Source organism: Lepisosteus oculatus, chromosome 10 (genome assembly GCF_040954835.1).
Source record: "Lepisosteus oculatus isolate fLepOcu1 chromosome 10, fLepOcu1.hap2, whole genome shotgun sequence".
Classification (NCBI taxonomy): domain Eukaryota; kingdom Metazoa; phylum Chordata; class Actinopteri; order Semionotiformes; family Lepisosteidae; genus Lepisosteus; species Lepisosteus oculatus.
Window position 1 is genome coordinate 39,853,033 of NC_090705.1, and position 21,613 is coordinate 39,874,645.

General features: G+C 45.5%; 1 protein-coding gene across 23 annotated transcripts in view; it reads left to right on the forward strand.

Moving 5' to 3' along the window:
• Window positions 1-21,613, forward strand: part of clasp2 (cytoplasmic linker associated protein 2) — a 102,748-nt gene that overhangs the window by 45,458 nt on the left and 35,677 nt on the right. For 11 of the 23 annotated variants that reach the window (XM_015356893.2, XM_069195184.1, XM_069195193.1 and 8 more), the window contains exons 8-19: window positions 3,455-3,601; window positions 9,463-9,539; window positions 10,166-10,258; window positions 11,573-11,718; window positions 12,147-12,282; window positions 12,957-13,027; window positions 14,080-14,139; window positions 15,590-15,667; window positions 16,894-17,061; window positions 18,753-18,793; window positions 19,993-20,160; window positions 20,999-21,022. In XM_015356893.2, the coding sequence (XP_015212379.1) occupies window positions 3,455-3,601; window positions 9,463-9,539; window positions 10,166-10,258; window positions 11,573-11,718; window positions 12,147-12,282; window positions 12,957-13,027; window positions 14,080-14,139; window positions 15,590-15,667; window positions 16,894-17,061; window positions 18,753-18,793; window positions 19,993-20,160; window positions 20,999-21,022 (1,209 nt within the window). Of the gene's footprint in view, window positions 1-2,524; window positions 2,752-3,454; window positions 3,602-9,462; window positions 9,540-10,165; window positions 10,259-11,572; window positions 11,719-12,146; window positions 12,283-12,956; window positions 13,028-14,079; window positions 14,140-15,589; window positions 15,668-16,893; window positions 17,062-18,752; window positions 18,794-19,992; window positions 20,161-20,998; window positions 21,023-21,613 lie in introns of those variants that run through there. The other 12 variants (XM_069195191.1, XM_069195187.1, XM_069195200.1 and 9 more) reach the window with 3 other exon arrangements.

Below are 21,613 nucleotides of genomic sequence, written 5' to 3' on the forward strand. Positions count from 1 at the left end.
ATTGCTTTTAGGGGTGGGTTTAAGGGTTTGCTTTTTGTTTTAATCCTTATTTTGGAGTATGTCCTTTCAAAGTGATGAAACTAAACTAGAAGGAGGTGTTGCTGAACGTTTCCCCACTTCCATTTTAGTTTTCCATTTAGTCGTTCCCTTAGCTTGATGTGGTCTTTTAACATGACAGGGCCCTGCTGCCACAGTCTCCATGGGAACCGCGCTCTCTGCTGGGCGATTTGTCTCGGTTCTGTGTGTGTGTGCGTTTGTGTGTGTGTGCAGGTTTCTAGGCCCTGCCCCATGATGCTGCATGTTTCGAAGATGGCCATCCAGACACAGGGCCAGGTTAGCGTCAGGGGACATTCAGAGGTCAGATTTTCAGTTTGTAATAGTGTCCAGCAATAGGCAAAAAATGGAGTCCAATATTTCTTGTGAAATAGAAGGCTAGACTTGGGTGTGTTTTCTTTCTACAAGGGTATACTACTTCCATTTTGTCTGGGTGTCCAAAACTCTCGCAGGACATGGAGAAATGTTTGCAGTTATCCTGCTCTTAAGGTGAAAAGTGTTTCTTTTTGCATGTGGAATGAAAGAGACATAAGTCTTGCGTTCACTTGTCTTCACACATGTTAATATGTCCTGTAGTCCCTGTTAATCCTATAAAAATAGTCTTTTGCGTAAGGCATGGTCTCATCAGTCCTCTGTTTTGCGAGTTTGACTGTCTCTTTCTCGCGAGCTCGTTCTGCCTTAGGATGGTGCTGGTGCTTGGGTGTTGTTTCAGTCAGGTAGACCAGACCCGTCTTCGGAGGTGGTCTTGAGACTCTTGTGGCTATAATGTTTTCATTAGGAACGTTATAGGATCAGGTTAATATCAACCCTGGCGAGAGGAGTACAGAAACCTGGTTGGTATAGGTCTAAGGAGCAAGTGAGGGTTAATATCAGCTGTGTCAGTGTGTGCTGGCTGCAGATGAATAAGTAAAAGTTAATACCTCTTTCTAATAAAAATAGAAAGAACAAACCCAGAATTTCAGTTAGCGGGCCTTCATAAGGTGTGCACAGTGGCTCAGCAGGCCAGAGCTCCTCCTGAGAGCGCACAGCTCCTTCCTGGATGGGACACCTCCCAGCACCTTCATTAACGTGAGAGATTTTAGGCATTTATTCTTGGAATTTTAGAATGTAGTCTATTGACTTGGGCCTGTATTAGCTATGATGTCTAGAATCACTATTGCCTGGTGTTACTGTGTAATGATAATTCGGTCCCCAGCACTGGGGCAGACTCATCCTTTACTGCACTGTGTGCTCCAGTTAAAGACTAGTAGGCTATTTGTGTTTATTAATGTTCTTCTCCTGCATTGTTTAGTAGTATCCCTGTGAAAGGTTGATCCAAAAACGCCTCAAAATATTGGAGGAGGTGTTTTCCTCTTGGACTTATTGAATCCCTGGACTATGTGGTCATTTTCCTGATTTCCAGTTTTCTTTGCCTCTTCCAAACTGTGGCTGTACAGTACCTGAGTTGAATTTGTGACTTTGCGTTTCGGAGGCTGAAAATGGCAGCCGTTTTTTTTGTGCCGGAGAAATTGCTATCTGTCCATGAAGTTGCACCGTACTTGTTGAACAATTTGTATTACGCAAAGGTTTTTGTTTTTTTACCTGAAAAGCTTAAGAGATACTGGTGCAAGTGGAGCTCTGGTGACTGTTCAGGTTTAGCTTTTAAAACGAAGCAGGGGAACTGGGGGGAGCAGGTTCAATCTTGGCGCGATAGCCTATAGCCTCCGGTGCGATGGGGCTGCTCATTAAAGGTTACAGCCCTGGAGTAGCCTGCATGCGTCTGTGTCTGCCTGCTGCTGCCTGATGGGAAGCCGTGGGCTGATGGGAGCACTGACTGCAGCCCTCGGAGCCCGGCGGAGCCTCGCCCAGCTCGTTAAGGATGCGAGGCAGCGCTGAGCTTTCTGAAAGGCCGTCTGCTCACAAAAGAGCAGCTCCCAGCTGAGTGGAGGGCCCTCCCATCTGCTGACCGCTGTCCCCTCTCCGACTCCGAAATCCAACCCCGGGCAGCGGTATCCTGTCCAAAGGAAGGGGAGGCAGCAGGGGGGGTTGAATATCAAACGCAGAGCCAAGCACGGGGGGTTTTCTGCTGAAACGTGCCTTCGCAGTCGTCATCCGTGTTTGCCGCCTGTACAGAGGAGGATCAGATGAAAAGCGCAGCAGGCTCGCGTTCGTAGAGGCGTGTGTAAAAAAAAAAAAGAAGAAGAAAAATCGCACACTTGCACACAAACTTGCTGCTGCATCCTCAGAAATGATTGTGCCTAGATCTGTGGTAATTAGCTTAGGTGTACCATCAAGGGGTGTGTGTGTGTGTATGTGTGGGGGGGGGGGGTTGAAATCAGATTTATATGCAGGAAGAAAACGCACCTCTCCACTGGCACTGGCTGCAAGGCGATGATGTCATCTTGCAGCTGATTGGCCCATTCGGCCTCCAAGGGAAGGGGAGGAAGAAAGAGGAGAGAGAGAGAGAGAGAGAGAGAGAGGGGGGGGGAAAATGCCGGCACGAGCCTGAATGGTGCTTTCAGTGTGTGGGAGCTACAGGCAGGAGCCTCGGCCGATCTGCAGATTTGGGGCTCTGGGATCTACCTCGCCTGGCCATGTGAGCTGTTGGCAGGACAGCAGCGTGCGCAGGGCCCGTTGAAAGCCCTCGATTTCTGTTTCTGGGGGGGGGGGGGGTGTTCAGAGGGATGAGGCGCCTGATCTGCAAGAGGATCTGCGACTGTGAGTTGCGGGAGGAGCTGGGTGGACTGGAGGGGCTGCTGGAAGGTGTGGGTGGCTGTGGAGCCGGAGAGACGGCGGTGGGGTGGGGTGTGGGGTGGGGGAACCCGTCCGGCTCTCTCTTTGCATGTTTTCCGATGCCCGGGTCTCGCAGGGCTGCTGTCATGCTGGGCTGCGGTCTATTGTTTTATGCAGCGCGTAGGCAGTCACGGTGACAGGAGCCTGTCTGCGCTCGACAGCTCGCTGTTGGGCTGCTTTCGTTTCTGTCCTGCCGGTGAGGCGGGGGGGGGGAAGGGGTTTTGGGGGGGTACCACCTCGGTGAGCGCCTGCATTGCGTGCCTTCGCACGTCGGGGAATTGGGATTGTTTGGAAATGCTGTGCATTTCCACCATGAACTGTCCATTTCAATGCAGTGAAAGTAAGGGTGTGTTACAGGGAAAGATCCCTGGTGTCACAAGGTGCACAAAAACAATCCAGTTTGTAATTTTTCTAAATTGGATTGAATGTGCCCGAATGCTGATTTGTCCTGAAGGGCCTATTGGAAAAGGATGATTGTAGCGGGTAATTACTATTGATCACTCCCCCACCAAACACACACACACACACCCTCCTCCTCTGCTCTCTCTGTTGTGGCTCAGTAACTGCAAACAGGCAGTTTTTTTTCCCCTCTAAAGACCTTCCCTGCTTTTGTTTTTTTTCCCCCCAGACAAAAGCTTCGATGACGACGAGTCTGTGGACGGGAACAGGCCCTCGTCCGCCCAGTCCGCGTTCAAGGTTCCTGCGCCGAAACGGCCCGGCAACCCCAGTGGCGGTTCCCGGAGGCCCAGCGCCACGGCCGGACCCAAGATCGGAGGTAAACCCGCCGGCCTTGTGCGTTCCCAGCAGCCCCCCGGCACCAGAGCGGCCCGTCTCGGAGGAGCCTCTGCGATTGGACAGGTCCTCTCAAGCCCTGTGTGTTCCCAGTAGCCCCCAGCAGCGGAGCGGCCCATCTCAGAAGAGGCTCTGCGATTGGTCAGGTCTTCTCAGGCCCTGGCCATTCCCAGCAGCCCCCGGCACTGAAGTGGCCCTGTGTGGCCCACCGCTGTGATTGGTCAGGTCCTCTCGGGCCCTGTGTGTTCCCAGTAGCCCCCAGCAGCGGCGCGGCCCGTCTCAGAGGAGGCTCTGCGATTGGTCAGGTCCTCTCGGGCCCTGTGCGGCGCTCCTCTGCAATTGGTCAGGTCCTCTCTGGCCCAGGGCGTTCCCAGCGGCCCCCCATGCACCGAACCGGCCCGTCTCGGAGGAGGCTCTGGGAAAGGTCCTCTCCTTGTCTTCACTGCGCAGTCACCTCGGTACAGCTTCGTCGATCGGCCGCGATGGGCGATTTCAGAGCCCGAATAACAGAACCAGCCGGGTGGCCAGAGTGGTGTACCTCTGGATCACGACCATCACACACACAAAATTACACAAACTTGTAAATTGACAACATGCTCTAGCATACTTTTAAATCCGTTATGGTTGCAGTTAAAACCCTTTCCTTCTTTGCCTTTAGATTTTTTGTGAATTGATTAATTCTGGGTTTTTCTTTATGGTAATGAAGGGACGGGTAATGTAGATTGTTTGTGATTGATAAATCTGGGCAAATTCCACAATACAGCCCAACAATGCAGATGGCTACTGCAGATTAGAGCCCTGCTGCACAGCAGGGAAGAAATGGCAGATATTGGATTTAACTAGAGATGTCTGGATCAGTATCCGCCCATTTTGCTGGTTATCGAAACTGGTTTAATAGCCACTTTCTAAAGTGTTCTTTATGCTTGCATTACAACTGATTAAAAATTAATTGACCCCTCCAATTTTCTGACTGAGATTAGAGAGCTGTTTTGTTTTCTTGTTGTATGTATTGAACGGCTTTACGGATCCTACTTTCCTGTAGATTCTTTTTGGTAGACTGGCCATGTGAAGTTGTCTGATTGAGGTCGGGTCAAGTCTTAAAATCCTGTGTCCTCAGTCTTGTGAAGTAAGAGCATCCGACTCACAGGGCAAGGAGACTGTACTGTTAATATAATCGAATATTTTGGCAAAATCAGCAGTTCAGTGTGAAAAAGCTTTTAAATGGCGCCAGTTAAGTTGGATTGCAGATTTCAAAATTAACCTTTAAATAGTCCTTTACACTGAAAGTTGTTCCTTTACAACTTTTCATGTCATTTGGAAATCTAAATGTAGGAGAATCTAACAAAAAGTTAAGGTTATATTAAACTGAAGCTTAACTTGGCCTTGTTGCAAGGGTTAAGGTCTTAATAATGTTCTTCATGAAAGCCATGAACTTGAACTCTCATGCTAGCACACAGTTCTAACTTTGAAGTGGTTCTTTGCCTCTAATGTCTCTTATTTCTTTGGTATTGAAAACATGTTTCATGTTTATTTTTATGATGCTGAGGAGTTATTTAGATAATGAAATATGCACTATGCAGTTCTTGTCTTTGAGCAGGTTTGCAGACCCTGAATTTATGCATCTCAATGGAGAAGCTACAGTATGACTCAGGCAGCTCAAGATTTTCATCTTGTCTGTTGCTCTGCCTGTGTGCTTTGACAGTGGATAAGAAGGGACGTCACATTCAGTGTCTATTATGTCCTCTCGCCAAGAGGTGGGATGAAGGACGAAGCAGGTGTGCCGATTTGTGGTATGCAATAACATTTAGGAATCTTTTCAAACCTGTCAAAAGGTTTTAACTTTTTTAAAGGTTTTAATTTCCCTCTCATAAAAACCGAATACGTGGCAGATTTCCTTCCAAATAGTGTTTTGCAAGTATTGAATGAACAACCAGATTGAGTGAGTGCGGACAACGGTTTTCAGTGAGTTTTCATGTTAATTACCTTTTTATAGTCATGGAGCTTTGTGAACAGTACGTTTTAAAGCGTGTTCAGTGTCCTCTATTCAGTTACATTCCACAAACCTACGCATGCTGCTCTTTGAAGCATATGGGGGTGAAATTCAATTAACGTGTTCAATAACTTCCTTTTAAAACCTCTGTACTGCCTTGAATGCAGCAGTTAACCCGGAAGGATCCTGTCTTTAAGGGAGCCCCTTTGTGGAAAATCGTATAATTTGAGACGTTGGTGATCAAGCATGTACTCTAGTGTAGGGACTTTCAGATCGACTCTTGAGTGGGTGTCATGAAAGTAGCAGCGTGCTGTCAGAGTAGAAAGGGGATTAGGTCACGTTTTTGTTCTTGACGTTTGATGAGAAAGAGGCTCCTGTGGGCTTGCGGTGATGTCAGTGACTGACATCCTGCTGCTCCTGTCACCATTAACTCGCCTGTTAGGCGCTATGGGGATCATGGAGGGCATCAAAAGACTCGTGACTCTGAGAGGTGAGCACGACAAAGACTCTCTCAAGAGGATCCCGCTCTCCCGGCATTGGACAGAAGTTCTCACCTCAGGCCGAGTCTTAAAATTCCAGTTAAACATTTAAGGTTCCTTGTGAATCTCGGGCTTCAATCTCGCCTGCAAGATCACTATGAAACTCCCCCTCTGATGATGATGATTCCACAGAGAACACCTGCTCTTCTTTGAACTGTGTGACGATCTTGCCTGATATTGCTTTGGGTCCCGAGTTTGCCACCGTTTTAAATTCTGTCCTCCAAATCTCAGGATTAACTGTAAATGGTCGCCCTGAGTGTACTGAACCTTTGTTTCCATTTCCACGAATGCGTGATAAATTCCAACACTGTGGATTTATAATGGCAATATGAGCTACCTGGGATCATGATTAAACTTGAGGATACCATCAATTTGTCAAATCAAAATGTAAAACTCTTATTACCATAGTTTTTTTGTGGAATGCATTTTTTGGTAAAATACTACTTAAAGGAAAATTATTATTAGAGTATACATTTCAGATGTTCAGAATTTTAGGAGAGCTCAAGGGGATAGTAGTGTAGAAATTAAAGTCTGAAAGAATTTTCTAATGTTGACCCCCTTGCCTGTGGAGGACTCTTCCTGTAAATGTAGCATCTTGTCTCTTTAAGACAGGCTAGAAAGTTCCCTATATTTTCACAGACTTTAATTTCCGTTCTAGTTGAAGTTATTGATAAGGCCTTTATCTTCACTCATAATGGCTTATAACCGTGAATAGTGCAGTTTAGTTGCGTACAAAAGTGGGTTAGTGCTCTCGATCATAAGCTATTTATGTATGAAGGTGAGGGATAGCTTAGGGAGCTTTTTAAGGCTGAATTCTTTCACCAAATTCTAAAGTGATCAAATCAAAACAATTAACATGCAAATCAATTTTCAGGATTTTCCATCAAACGTGTTTTGAACAACATGTTTGTTTTCAATCCATGGCACTGCAGTTGTCTTTGTGTTCAGACATACTGTTCTGCCATTGCTTCTCAGTAAGTACAGCATTGCATCATCTCGAGTAGTCTCGAGCTATCGGTGGTAAGTGTGTTTCTCTTGAGACTTTCGTCTTGCCTACGTCGTCTTCAGAAGTGTGTGGGTTGGTACAGCTGTGTTCATTGCGTAGTGTCCATTTGTCCAGGTGGCTCCATACTGGCCCTGCGCTCTGAGGAAGGAAATGCCCTTTCTGTAGATGAATGGGTTCAGTTTTATTTGTAGTTGTTGTTTTAATTGCTATTTGACAATTATGGGCCAGCTGCAATGTGCAGTCGTTCATTTGGTTCTTCCTTCAGGATGAGTCCGAAGGTAATTTTTTCATTAGCCTGAAGACCAGCAGACGAGTATTCCTCCAGAACATTCATGGTGAGGAGTAACTCAGAATAGTTTTTAAATACTGAAATATTGAGGTTCTTGTTTCATTTGTTGACCCTAAACCTCTAGCGAAAGAACTGTATAGAAAGTTAATTTGTAAAAAGAATGTGCTTTTATGCTCTTTTTAGTCTAACATCAAATCTTGCCAAAGTGTCAAGAGGCACAGAGCTTCATCTGGCTTTTCTTTTCTCACCAGGTTCTTTATATGCTTTTTCTTTGCTGAATCTAAGATTTCTAAGAATCTAGTGTGGTAGAAATGTCTTGCAATTGACTGCAGGCCATTGTGTATTTAGGCAGTGTTAATATCAGGCCCATGTCATCCCTGGTGAGGAGCCCAGCCCATTCGCATTGAATCTTTTGTGCTTCACGATTATTCGAATGTGTTTTGTGGGTTTTCCTTTTTGTGGCTTTTAAGTGCTAAGAAAAATAATAACTCTTGACAGTATCAACAGAGGACAGAAAGAATGCAAGGAAAAATGTCAGCAAAATGGAGGCTGGATATGTGGGTCAGAACCTGCCAGGATACCGTTGGGCTTGGCAGTGATGTGTCTTGATCACCTGGTTGTGTGCAAACCCTCTGCTTAGTGGCATATGCTTTATGGGATCTGTGCTCCATTGACTGTGGGGGGGGAAATGGAAGCCAGCCTCAAGCTAAAGGAAACCAGACGTCTAGCCAGATAGTTTCCAAAGGGCAGTTCGGTGCTCTGTGGCTTAAAATAATTGACATTCGCTGGGCGCCGTACCAAGAAAATAGTGTGCTGGGGATCAATAGATGACAAGCAAATGTCACACGTTTTCCAAAGGGAAATTCAAAGTGTTCAAATAAGGACAAAACAGCTTATGTTCCTTGCCTAACGAATGGAGTGTTAACCGGCTTTTGCAGATTGTGATTCAGTTATTGACCATTTTCTTAACAGGTCTTAAATTGTTCTAGTTGAATTCCCATGTTCTAAACCTGTTTGTTGAAAGCAATCCTTATTCCTTTGGGGAACTTGCATACCAGTTTAGTCTTCAGGTTTTTCATCTGAGTGTTAAATGTCTCCTTTATTTTCAGAAGATTCTTAAAGATTATCGATCACATGTATCCTGAATAAAATGAAAGCAGATTTGAATAGATGCTTCTAATTATGGACTGCACAATGTGATATGACTTCTGTTTAAAATGAGTATATCACCTCTCAAAATTCATTAATTTTTTATTTTAGATTATCTTTCATAATTTCGTAACAACCAAAATATACAGAACTAAGTTCTAAGTCTTAAGTTCTGATGAAAGTCATTTTTATTTGGACAGATATGTAGCCATTGACCCAGGTGATAATCTTGGAGCACTCCAAAGCTTTTGGTGGCCTGGGTTTGACTAGTCTTGGTTACTATTAGGGCTTTCTGTTGAACGTGTCTGGGACGTGGCTGGATTCTGGATTCCCGAGTTGTCCAAATGAGGATGCTTTAACAAACCAATTGACAAACCCATTAACTTCAAGGATCTTTTTATTTCATGCATCCAGGGGCAGAACAGTCTCCCCTTGAGTGGGGCCTGGTCACTATTTTGTTCTGTATTGGATTGTACGTTTGGAGAAATATTTGGATTGTGTATTTGGCGGAAATGTATCCCCTTTCTTGACAGCCCTCTGATTTCCCAAGCTTTCAGTAATTTAGAAAAAGACTCTTCACTTGCCAGCTGTAGTCTGTAGGAAGTATCTGTTCTCTTGGTGGCATCGGTGATGACAGTAAGCCCGTGCTAATTCAGTATCTGGTGGGGGACATGGTTGCCCCTATTTCTTTTGCATCTCAGACTTAACTGAACCTTCAAAAAATAACCTTTCCGGTCACCCTCAGGTTGTCCACCGTGAATCGGACATCTAACAAAACCAGCTGTTGAATTCTCACTAAAGTCAGTCTCTATCAAGTAATGGAGGTTAAATGCCCTTTCCCACTCACACTGTTTGTGTGCTTTACCTGCAGGTCAGTCCAAGGAAGGAGCAGGTGCAGTTGATGAAGATGACTTTATCAAAGCATTCACAGATGTTCCCACAGTACAGGTGAAGCCCTTTTGCATTTTGTATATGTTGCAGTTTGTTAATTGAGAGACAAGTGCCATATCCTGACTGTCAGCTTTTAAAGTGAAAACATGTTTCTGCACAATAAAGGCAAACTGTTTTAGGCAGGATTCAGTATACATAAAGTAATACTTTGATTCGATTAAAGGGGTTATTGTAGATTAGAGTGTCACGTCAGTACTAAGGCTCTTAGTATGATAGCAGTGTACTTGAGCAGATTTATGTGATCTGGAAACCGATGCAATGGATATAGAGTAAAGCATTTATCATGCTTTTTGCTGGAATGTGTCAGATGCTTTCAAGAGTGTAATATTATTTGGAAAGTTTAAGGTGTAAGAATTCTAAGACGTTTTCAAATCAAAACATTCTCACTTTTCGCCTTCTCATTATGCAGTTCGATCAGCTGTGTTACAGTTATATCTGATATCAAGTCCACTCACTGTTGAAGTGTGTTATTCTGACCTGAGTGTATGCCTCTTCAGTATTGCCTTTGTCTCCAGTCCTATTTCAGTAACCGTAAAGTATATGGCTTTACTAGAGAAGGTTGGGGTCTAACATTGTCTGCCTCTTCCTTGAGTCAGTCGTCCCTTCTCATGTTTGTGTCCCAGATTTACTCCAGCAGAGACCTGGAAGAGAATCTGAACAAGATTCGTGAAATCCTCTCGGATGACAAGCATGACTGGGATCAGAGAGCCGGTGCGGTAAGTTCTTCAGTTCCTCTTCAGATAGATGGGAGGCTAGCAGCTGGTGCTCTTCCAGAAGGACCATTATTCCAGCTGTTGGCAGCTGGAGGTTATCTGCTTATAATACGAGTGACAAACTCCCATGATCCCGCAAAGAGCACAGGAGTTTGCTCATTCTTTGTAGAGGGGCCTGATCATGGAAGTAGCAGTGACCCAACTTGATTTTAGCCCCAGTGGTTCACATTTAAAGCCAAAAGGTGTTTAATTGCCCTTTCTTTTTCAAACACATTTTTCTCCTGTCTCTTTTTGTTTGTAACACACCTGGGAGACGGAAGATTTTAGTTTTATCGGATTGCTGCAGCCATTTATCCCTGGTAAAAAAAAAAATCAAATCCAACGTTTTTTTTGGCAGTCAGGTTAGACTTCAGTGCTGGTTATCACTGAAGACATGTTTTTCACATACAGGCTTGGTTGTAGCTGTAGGACTGTAGAAGAGAATTAAATGCAGTTCCCTTAAAGTAGTTTGTGAGCATTCACTGCAGCATGGGTTCTTTATTAAGATGTATTTTATTTAAAATCTGTTGAAGACGTTGGGATTTTAAACATTGTTTTGCCATTTACTCCTGCGGGACTGGCATTGTGTTCAAGTCATCGTGATGCTCAAAGAATGTCTTGCCCCTGCATTCGAAATCCGAAATCCCTGCAACATCTGCCCAGTGATTCAGTGTGATGGTACTCCTTAATTCATACAGGCTGAAATAGGCGTAGGATCTTACAGAGAACATTTTAGGTCTTCTATAGAAATGTAGTGCGGAACAGTAAAGAAATCGTGCTGCAGTGCTGTATGAAACTGTTGATGGGCGAGTACAGGAATATTTTTGTGTTGCGCCTCAGCTCAGAATTCCCCAGGCATGACTTCAGAGGATTACTAGTTGCTGGATTTTGTTGCACATGAAAACAGAGCTCTTGAAAATTCTCGAATAAAGATTTCTTAGGCCATCGATTCCCTGGTTGAGACGTAGCAATGACACTTTTGACAACTGCTATTAACTGCTGAGGTGTGATTAGTCATGATTTAGTTAGTGTGCACAGTGTCAATGTTTTATATCTAATCTCCATGTTGACTGCTTTCTTTTTCCCAGCATTATAACCAGTCAAATCACAATCTTTTGGGTTTCTTGCCTACAGCTTTTAAAATTAAACATTGACTTTTGGGCAGGACTGCAGCACTGCAGTAACAAGTAACATTAAGAGGCCTTGGGGGTTATGAGCTTGCTTGTGTGTTTTTGACCCCTGTGAGGACATTTTGACTGTCGAGTTTTCCTTCCGCAGCTGAAAAAGGTCCGCTCTCTGCTGGTCGCTGGGGCCGCGGACTACGACTGTTTTTACCAGCACCTGCGGTTGCTAGATGGAGCTTTCAAGTTGTCAGCCAAGGACCTGCGCTCCCAGGTGGTGCGGGAGGCATGCATCACTGTGGCGTGAGTGACTCCAGGCGCCGGGATCTCGGGGGACCAGGGGGCGGGTTTGCGCTGCGTGACGTTTATGAGGGATGCTGTTCCGGAGCTTGAGCTGGCCGTTCTGATCAGGAACCAGCTGCGCTTTCTTCTGCAGTCTTTTTTTTTTTTTAATTTTCTTCCCGTGTGCCTTTGCCGCATGGCTTACGATCAGTCTTTTTTTTTTTTTAATCGAAACGAGAAGTAGAATATTGCACAGAACAGACTGCGTGATATTGACATGAATTCACAGCTGATGCTCCTCGTGCCTCGGCTCTTGTCCGGTTGTGACCCCCCCCGAGGAAGAAAGGTAGTGGTTTGTCCAGCTGCTACAGGGGTTATAACACCCAAGAAGTGAGGAGGTGGAGGGGGGAAGGTTGTTTTCCTAACAAGGTGGTTGTGCTTTTCAACAGCCATCTTTCCACTGTTCTGGGCAACAAGTTCGACCACGGGGCTGAAGCCATTGTGCCTATTCTGTTTAACCTGATCCCCAACTGCGCCAAGGTCATGGCGACATCAGGCGTGGCAGCGATCAGATTCGTCATCCGGGTGAGTGTCCCCAGGGTGTGGCTCCGCCGGGGCCCTTCAGCCTTCAGAGCTTTGCAGCCACATTTCTAGCCTGGGCTCAGATCCTCTGATCGGGCCGTTCGTGCCTCTCCCCCAGTGCTCTTTTGCGACTTAAAGATTACGATATGATTAGTAAACTGATGTCAGTAGAGATTAATATTAGGCGGAGCGGTGGCTCTGTGGCTCAGGATCTGCGCCTGTGACTGGAAGGTTGCCGGTTCAAATCCCGCGGCCGGCAGAGGAATCCTACTCCGTTGGGCCCCTGAGCAAGGCCCTTAACCCCAACTGCTCCAGGGGCGCCGTACAATGGCTGACCCTGTCCTCTGACCCCAAGCTTCTCTCCCTGTCTGTGTGTCTGTGTCTCCATGGAGAAAAGCTGGGGTATGTGAAAAGACGAATTCCTAATGCAAGAAATTGTATAGGGCTAATAAAGAAACATTATTATTATTATTATTATTATTATTATTATTATTATTATTATTAGAATCTGGGGGAGGTTGGTTATTCTGACTGGCTTTACATCTTGCCGCTCAAAACAAAAGCAAAACAAAGGTGCATGTTTGTTTGTTTTGAAATGGGTATTAAATATAATTTTGACCACGGCCCATGTAACTTTTGTCAGTGATGGGTGCATCTCCGTGCTCTTCTGATTTCAGCATACTCACGTTCCAAGGCTGATCCCCTTAATTACCAGCAACTGCACATCGAAATCGGTAGCGGTCAGACGGTAAGGCCTTTGTTTCCTTCTGCAGCACTCATGGTTTGCTGTTGTGTTGCGGTGTCAATGGCGGGAGAGGCCTCAGGTGGCGATGCTTGAGGACTCGCCCCCCGTCTGGAGCAGGAGCATTGTTGGTGATGCTCTTCAAGAATATTTAGGGTAGAAAACGGGTACTATGTTGAGCCCTACCTATATTGCAGTAAAGATAAAAAGGTTGGCATATATGACCAGATCCACTGGTGTCCTTTTTAGTCCATCTGAATGGAGAGGAATGAGCTGAAATGTGGGGGATTCGTGTCCTATCGATGCATTGAAAAAATAAAATATTCAGTAGGACCAGCGCCATCTGTAGTACCGTCAATAATATTTTTTTGTCATTACTTTTTTCTAATGTCTTAATCCCTGTTAAAATACAGAACAAACAATTAATGGCTGATTGTTTTCCTCTCATGATTGTGTAGCTCAGGGTCTGTCGATTTTTTTTTTCAACCTGAAAACACGTTTTAGTATTTCTCTTGAGACTTGAAGGGTACTGTTAACCGTAACATAGTATCACACGATAAAGAACTGAACCACACAGTTCCTAGTCATGCTGATGTACAGTACTCTCAAGTTGCAGGCTCCCAGAAGAAATGGTTTTGCATCTGCCACAATTATTAAAATCGACTCATCTGTTGTGTTCATACAAGCAAGCAAAATCCTTTTAGATTGACAATTTTGAATTGAACAGAGCAGAATTCTAGTTAATTATAATGCAAATACTACAGTTGGCACTTCATAAATGTCCGTCATGCTCTCATCTGTTTTTGATTGAAAGCCATTGCTTTATAAAATAGCAAAATATATAGACAGTCACTGTGAATTGAGATGGAATAGTAAATTAAAAGATGGATGTTTGAATGAAATTCACACAAGAAATTTGTCTTTAAAGTCAGTATTGAAAGACACTCTTTTTACACGTTTGCAGTAAATTATGTTGAATGAATTATGTTGTTTCCTCCTTGGTAGCTGTTGATGTGTAAACATACAAGAAACATGTTCCTTTCTGTCCTGACCTCTAGGCGGTGTTACGATTTCCTAGACCTGTTGCTGCAGGAGTGGCAGACCCACTCCCTAGAAAGGTAAGGTATCCACGTCACAGTGCCATTGCCTGTACTGGCATCAATGAATATTCATTTCTGTTGTGCAAAACTACAGATGTTGATTCATCAGTTAAATATCTTACAGTTGGGTTTTTGCATACACAGTACTGTAAATTTATAAGGAAATTCACTGTCAGGGGACAGGCTTCCTACAAGCATTTAAGACCATAGGGGCTTACAAAAGGAAGGAGGCCAGCTGGCCAATTTAGCCTGTTTGATAGCAGCTAATTGATCCAGGGATATAACCCAGCCATTTCTTTAAAAGGCCACGGTATCGGCTTCAACGTCATGGATGAGTAGCTTCTTCCATACTCCCACATCACATTGGGTAAAGATGTGTCTCCTTCTCTTAGTTTTAAATGCACTTGTACTGCAATTTATGCTTCCTCCCGTGGCTGGTGTTGTTGGGGTCATAAGATGATATTTATCATCAGAATTGTCCACCTCCTGCTTCACAGCTTAACATAAGGGCTGAGAGAGTCTGGGACGAGCTATAGATCCATGTTGTCGCAGCCAGTATCCTGGTGTTTTTTTAAGAATCAGCTGGATCAGATCCTGGGATCTGTTTGTTATTCACTCCCGAACAAGCTAGATGGACTGAACAGCCTCCTTTAGCTTGTAGCAGAGCTGTGCTCTGTAACACTTCACTCATGCTTTCTCAGGTGTTCTGTTAGAGCCTGCCCCTTCCACTGCCTGCTCATGAATTCTGCGTCAGGTTCCCCCTCCTGCAGGGGAGCGAAGGAACTGATTGCCAGGCTGAGCCTGTCACAGTCTTGCAGCCGTAACCAGTAATTAGAATCCGAGTGTTGTGGTGTTTTAATTTTAAGCACCGCAGTGGTAATAACAATATCCGAGTGAGTCCGAAGGTCTGGAGGGGCTTTCTCCCCAGCCAGCCCAGCCCATACCAGCAGAAAAACAAAATGAACTTGTTCATAATGGGCACACATTTAAATCCAAGGTTTTTGGAAGGATGACAAAGCGTGACTCCCATGCATTATGTGCAGGGGCGGACTTGCAAATAGCAGCCTGTTAATGAGTGAATCCTCCTGACACTTAGATTCGATTCGTTTTTTGCGAAAGCAGTAATGCAAGTGCACCGATCAGTAAGATGGAGACCTTTCAAGTTACAGAGAGTGGTAGACAAAATGGAAGTGTATTTTACACTGCAAAAGCAGATCAGGTCTGCACTGTGTTTCTCTGTGGTACGCGTTGATACGCTTTTGCTTGTGTGTGGAGAGGGTGTGGGTTTTAAAACTGGAAATCAAGCTCAGCAAACAGGGTTCTGGAGGGATCTGACAGAAGGAACGTTTATGCGTATCCGGGGGTGTTTGAGATTGCTGCAATTGAAGATGGGTTTGGACTAGGTCATGGGTGGGAATGCGCCGGTTGCGAGTGTGGTCTGGTAACGAGCCGTCTCTGTGTGTGGCAGGCATGCAGCGGTTCTGGTGGAGAGCATCAAGAAGGGCATCCGAGATGCCGACGCAGAGGCAAGAGTGGAGGCCCGGAAGTAAGTCTCAGTGCTGACCGCCGCTGCCTTTCCTCCTTGACATCTCCTCAGCAGACTGTACAGCACGCTGCTTTGGCTGGATTCAGGAAATGCATAAGCGTGTTGGCTCACGTGTCTCGTGTAGGTGCAAGGCTCAAGAGAGAGAAGGTAGCAAGAGAGACAGTGTATTAATAATCTGATTAAGAGGATGAAAGACCTTTCCTGTCTGGCTTGAATCCCCACTTCTAAATTGGAAAGGATTGCTTCTATATTAAGAAACCCCAAAACAGCCTTTTAGCCAGAGTTGAATTGCATCCATATGTTCTTTAGCCATCTTTCAGCTGGAGCGTTCAATACACTGTTCCATGGTAGAATACTAAGCCAAAATAAATTTAAAAAAACAATTTCATTAAACAAAAGTAAGTTATTGATTCCATTTCAGCACACTGGTAGTCTCATGAAAGTGACTAAGAGACTAGTTTAGGTAACGCACTTAACCAGCATCACTCCTGCAGCCTCAATGCAATGTTATCCAGCTAAAATGGCAGATGAAGAATGAAACATCAGCAATATAGGAAGCCATTCATGATCTTCCGGGACTTTAAGGATTTTAAGACTTCATGTCAAGGATGGTTGACCTATGCTGGCACACAAAGTTGACACACAGCAGTGCTCACCATGACATTTCCACACAGGTTGTCTTCCGTCAGGTCTGTCAAGGGTGAAATAGCATTCGTTAGTGCGTGAAATACCGCCACCACCTCATTCTATAGAAAATTAGGGTCTAACTCATTAAGTTATGTTAAGTTAGTTATGTTGTAAAAGGGCAAATTCAGATTAGAGGTAGAAAATACACTGTTTCCCGTTTAAGATAAGATGACTTTATTGACCAAATACAATTTCTTGCAGTAGGAATTTGTCTTTTCGCGTACCCCAACTTGCTCTCCATGAGGCACACAGACTGGGAGAGAAGCTGGGGGTCAGAGCGCAGGGTCGGCCACTTATACAGCGCCCCTGGAGCAGCTGGGGTGAAGGGCCTTGCTCAGGGGCCCAACAGAGTAGGACTCCTCTGCCGGCCGCGGGATTCGAACCGGCAGCCTCCCAGCCACAGGCGCAGATCCTGAGCCCCAGAGCCACCGCTCCGCCCCGTCTGGTTAACTTCCTGCTTCAGTAGATCACTGAGGGCTAGGGAGCACCCCCCAGCTCTTCCCCGTGTCATTGTGCTCGGCGCTGTCCTTCCTTCCCAGGGCTTACTGGGGGCTGCGGAACCATTTCCCCACCGAGGCCGACGCCCTGTATAACTCCCTGGAGCCGTCCTACCAGCGCACCCTGCAGTCCTGCCTGAAGAGCTCGGGCAGCGTGGCATCGCTGCCGCCATCCGACCGCTCCTCCTCCAGCTCGCAGGAGAGCCTCAAGTAAGAGCAGCGTCCGCGAGAGCGCCGGTTCCCCGGGTGTGGTCCGCGGGCGTGGGCCGGGGGGTCCGCGGGCTGACCTCGTCATCTCTCTCAAAGCGAGTCTGAGCAGCTCCGTTCTTCGCGGGAACTTTTTAAGTGACAAAAGCATTGGCAAGATGTTCGTTCATAAAAATATGAGTACTTTCCTAAAATCGAATTCAATTTTAATTTAAGTACATTCATAGGTGATGATTCTTACAGGGTAAGAGGTGGACGTAGGCGTAGGCGGTCCACCGTATCTGTGACTTGGTGTCAGTGGTCCGCGGGCCGCAGAACTTTGAGAACCACTGTTCTAGAGGTCCGCTACCTTTTCAAAGTATCGGGTTTCGGGTCGGTTTTGCACGTACAACTTCGGGCTCGGCCAGACCGGGTTTGGGTTTGTCTTCTGAAGAATGAAAATGAATTTTTATTTTATGTTTAAAATGTATTTTTATTAGAAGAAATCGGAACTCATTTTGTGCTCTCTCTCTCTCGTGTGTATGTGTGTAACAAAGCTAAAACCAGCAATCCTTGCATGTATATCCACTTTGCTGATGGCGCTAGCTTTTTTAGTAGGCCTTTTAAGGTTGTCGGCTGTTCCCCACTTTCCAAAGGATTACAGATGTAAAAAATAACAGTTTGTTTCAGCGCACACCGTTTTCGATCAACTCAAGCGCGTAGCATAGCAGCCGAGCAAAGCATTGTAAAACCGTGTCTGTGAGAATCTGCCTACGTGTGTCTACTCGTTCTGAGAGTGACCGATTTTGGGTTCGGGTTTCAAATTTGGCAGTACTATTCGGGCTCAGTCGGGTCGGGTCTCAAGGTCTCGGGTACGGGCTGGGTTAGGTAGGGCCTCAATTTCGTGCCCGTGCAGACCTCGTCTTCCTCCGGTCCTGCCACAATAGCCACACAACGTCTTCAGGGGCAGCCTCGCCTGCTGTAACTTGGAAATGCCGCAATGCTATGGGAATGACGGTTCAGGAGCTTCAAAAGACTTCGAAAAGAGCTTTTAAAGGGTCCAGCCTGTGGAGTGCAGCACCTCTGGCTGCTGCTGTCCCTCGTGGGGCTTGCGGTCTTCGTGAAACTGGGGCTGCACCCCAAAGGTTTCCCAGCTTTCTTTTTGTCAATGTGCAGGCAGGTGTTGCAGTGCACTTCACCTTCCCGGCGTTTTGTGCCATCTCTTTTATGCTCTCAAGTGTTCTTTGCTTTTGTTCCTGCGCAGGTGAAAGCAGTTTGTCTCAAGGTTACTTTAGGGACGAGATTAATGAGGCATACGTAGTAGCGTTTTAATTTTATGGGAGGAAGCCATCTCATGAATTTCTTCTTGCTGGGTAGTCCAGATCTCTCTTGGAACCTGCTTTTAAACTTTTAATCTCCGGGATTTTTCAGCACTTTTTAATTATTTTCACAGGTCTAAATTATTTGGACCTCATCGGTATCCAAATGTTAAAATAAATTGTCCTTTTCTGCTAGTGGGGGAAAATCCAAATGCTTTTGGCTTAAGCTTATTTACATACTTCAATGAAGAATGATTGCTAGGGTCGGTTGCCCAGAGTCTTGATTCCACACATGTCTTGTTTGTGGTACCCATGGTGTTGGTTTTGTCGAGCGTTCGCATTTTTTGCAGAACTCTACTTTCAGGCTGACGGCATTCATTTCTCTTTTTGTTCCAGTCGGCCTCTGTCTTCCAAGTGGTCAGGAGCACCAGGAAGAGGTATGTTGTATTTTTTTTAAGAGCCGCATGACTGTGAATTATCAGCAATAAATTTTCCCTGCACTGACACCAAGGACTGGAAAGGGAATGGAGTGAGGCCAGGATTATAATCTGCTAACAGAGGACAGGTTTAGCAGGAAAGCAGAAGCTTTTGGATTTCCCCAGAAAGAAATTCTCAGTGTGTCCATTCCTGCTTTAGTAGACATTGTTAGACTAGTGTGACATTCCTCATAGGTCGCTGCAATTCAAAGGATATTTTTTTTTTGCCTGGAATCAAACTCATATCATTGACTCATCCAGATGTTGTTCAGTTTGGAATGTGGGTGCCGTTTCTAGACTGGCCACTGCAGTTAACATCTATAACTTGAAAAGATTGAACCACTGTCATACTGTGATGGCCATGAAGTAACCCGCTCAAGAATGAGGGCTGAACTTAGTAATAGACTGAACACTTTTGTTTTTTGGGTCACGGATAACCAAATAATGCAACTTTAGTACACGTTACTTTCATTAAAGGTGAATGGGTTTTCATTTTTCCTGGAATGAACCTAAATTTAGCGAGTTTAACATTCAGGGTGAATACCCTTTATTCTGAGTTAGAAATATGACAGTTTTTTTTTAGTCTCAGGCATACTGCATTTGTTATTTAAGGCAGACATTTTACAAACTGCTGACAGTTTTTTTGCGTTTCAATATATAAACGTATGGGGAATAGTAAAACTATTTTTATATAGCACCTTTGAAAAATGGCTTCTCAAAGTGCTTTACAGAAACACAAAAAACACGTTGAGAGGAGAAAGGAGATGGGGGTGTGGAATACAGTTAGAAGGACAAGAGGCACACAGAACCAGTGAAATAAAAGCCCTTCTAAAGAAGGTTTTCAGTCTAGATTTGAAGGAGCTCAGGGACAGTGACTGATATCTTTAGGGAGAGAGTTCCAGAGTTTTGGGGTGCAGCAGGAGAAGGCCCCATCACTCCCCCAGAGTGTAGACAGGCTTGGGGAACAGACAGGAGATCAGAATTAGATGAGCGAAGGTGGGCAGCAGAACAATACTGACTGAGACAGGTACTGAGGTGCTGAGCCTTGTAGATGGACATCGGGATTTTGAATGGACTCGAAACCAGGCAGGTGGCCAGCGCAAGGACTGGGGAAACTGGAGAGTGGGGTTTTGTTCACCTTTAATACTTGTCCCGTCCAGTTCCCGTGCAGGCGAAGACCGCCCCCAGCCCCGGGTCTCTGCAGCGCTCCCGGAGCGACATCGACGTGAACGCGGCAGCCGGGGCCAAGGCCCGACACGGCGGACCGAGCGCTGGGGCTGGGCGCCTCACGGCCGCCGGCCTCCCCCCGGGCTCCTACGCGTCCCTAGGTACGAGACCCGTCGCACTCAAGTCCCCGACACGGGCCTCTTTACAGCCCGTTTTCTCCTTGGTCGGCCAGCAGGTGTTAACGGTGACTGCAGCCGCGAATTGAGAGTCTAGCCCCTCTGCCAGTCCGCACTGAAGGAAAGTATGCTGGCGAAAGAGGCCGCCTAGCCTGAGTCTTGCAGCATAAAATTGCAGTTTTAAAATGCTTTACTTGTGTCTCTTACTGGAGAGGTAGACAGTGCTGGGCGAGGGTAACAAGGCCCATTTGTACTGGGGCAGTGACAGAAGGTGATGTCACCGATGTCACCCCTTGGACACCTAGGTAGCGCTGAATTCTCCTGCGGCAGGAAGCCCAGCCCTTTGGCGTAGTGGAATTCACCACTGAGCTGGGACGCCTCTGTGGTTAATCCACGCAGCATTCTTCAAGCACCATTGCTTTGAGAATTGGCGTTAGTCACAATTTACCCTTCTATTTTGTACGGTTGAAAACTACACCGTATGAGATTTGATTTGTGCTACTGCACATTTTGTGGTATTTTTTTTATTTCTTATGTTGATCAGAGGAGATTATACTGAAGTCAGTCATTAAACTGGTCTGTCTCATACAGGATTTACTTCAAGATCAACGAGAAAATGTTAGAATAGAGAATTGTGAAATAGAAATAGGTTTTTGTAGCGTTTTGTCCCCTTCTCTTGATCAGCTGCCTCCCATTAAGACAGTCTAAACCCTTTTAATTCATGCTGTGTCTTTACAATGTCCTCTGTTTTGTGGACTGGATGCTGTGAGCAGTGTCTGTCACTAACACACTCTGCCGTTTTCTCTCTGCTCTGCCTCAAAAGATGACACCTCAGATAAGACGGATGGTAAGATCCTGTGCTTCTATCTGTCATCCTTCACCTAATCACTTCTCTGGCAAGATTTGTTTTGGTTTGCGGATGGGTGAATTAGATGGGTGATCTCAAAATGGCTCCAAATTACCTTAAGAGCTTTCTAGTCAAAAAGTACAGTACAGCACAAAAGCAGGACATTTCCTTAAGCACAACCCCCTAGCGCGGTAGAGTTTGTCCTTATTTGAATGGCAGATAAGGCTTTTCTGAGAGGCATAATTGTGTTGTCAGAGTGTAATTCTATGTTATTTGTTGTGTGTAATAGTATGTTAGTGTACCCACATGCCAACTGCAGAGAAGAACAGTCAGGCCCCTGTGCAACTACGGTAGCTGTCACTGTGTGCTGCTTGATGCCCTGCTGGGTTAATTTAGGTTTGTGTTTTTTGTGTATTTTAAGAGCAAGTAATACAGACTGAGAGAAGTGAGTGTGAGATGCAAAGCAGTGTCCCTTCTTGATCTTAGATATGTGATATTTGAAGGTCAGGTGAGCTACCACGCGTGTTCAGCCAGATGTCCTGGCTCATTTGGGAAAGCAGTCTTGGGAGGCTGAAAACGTGCAGAGAAGCA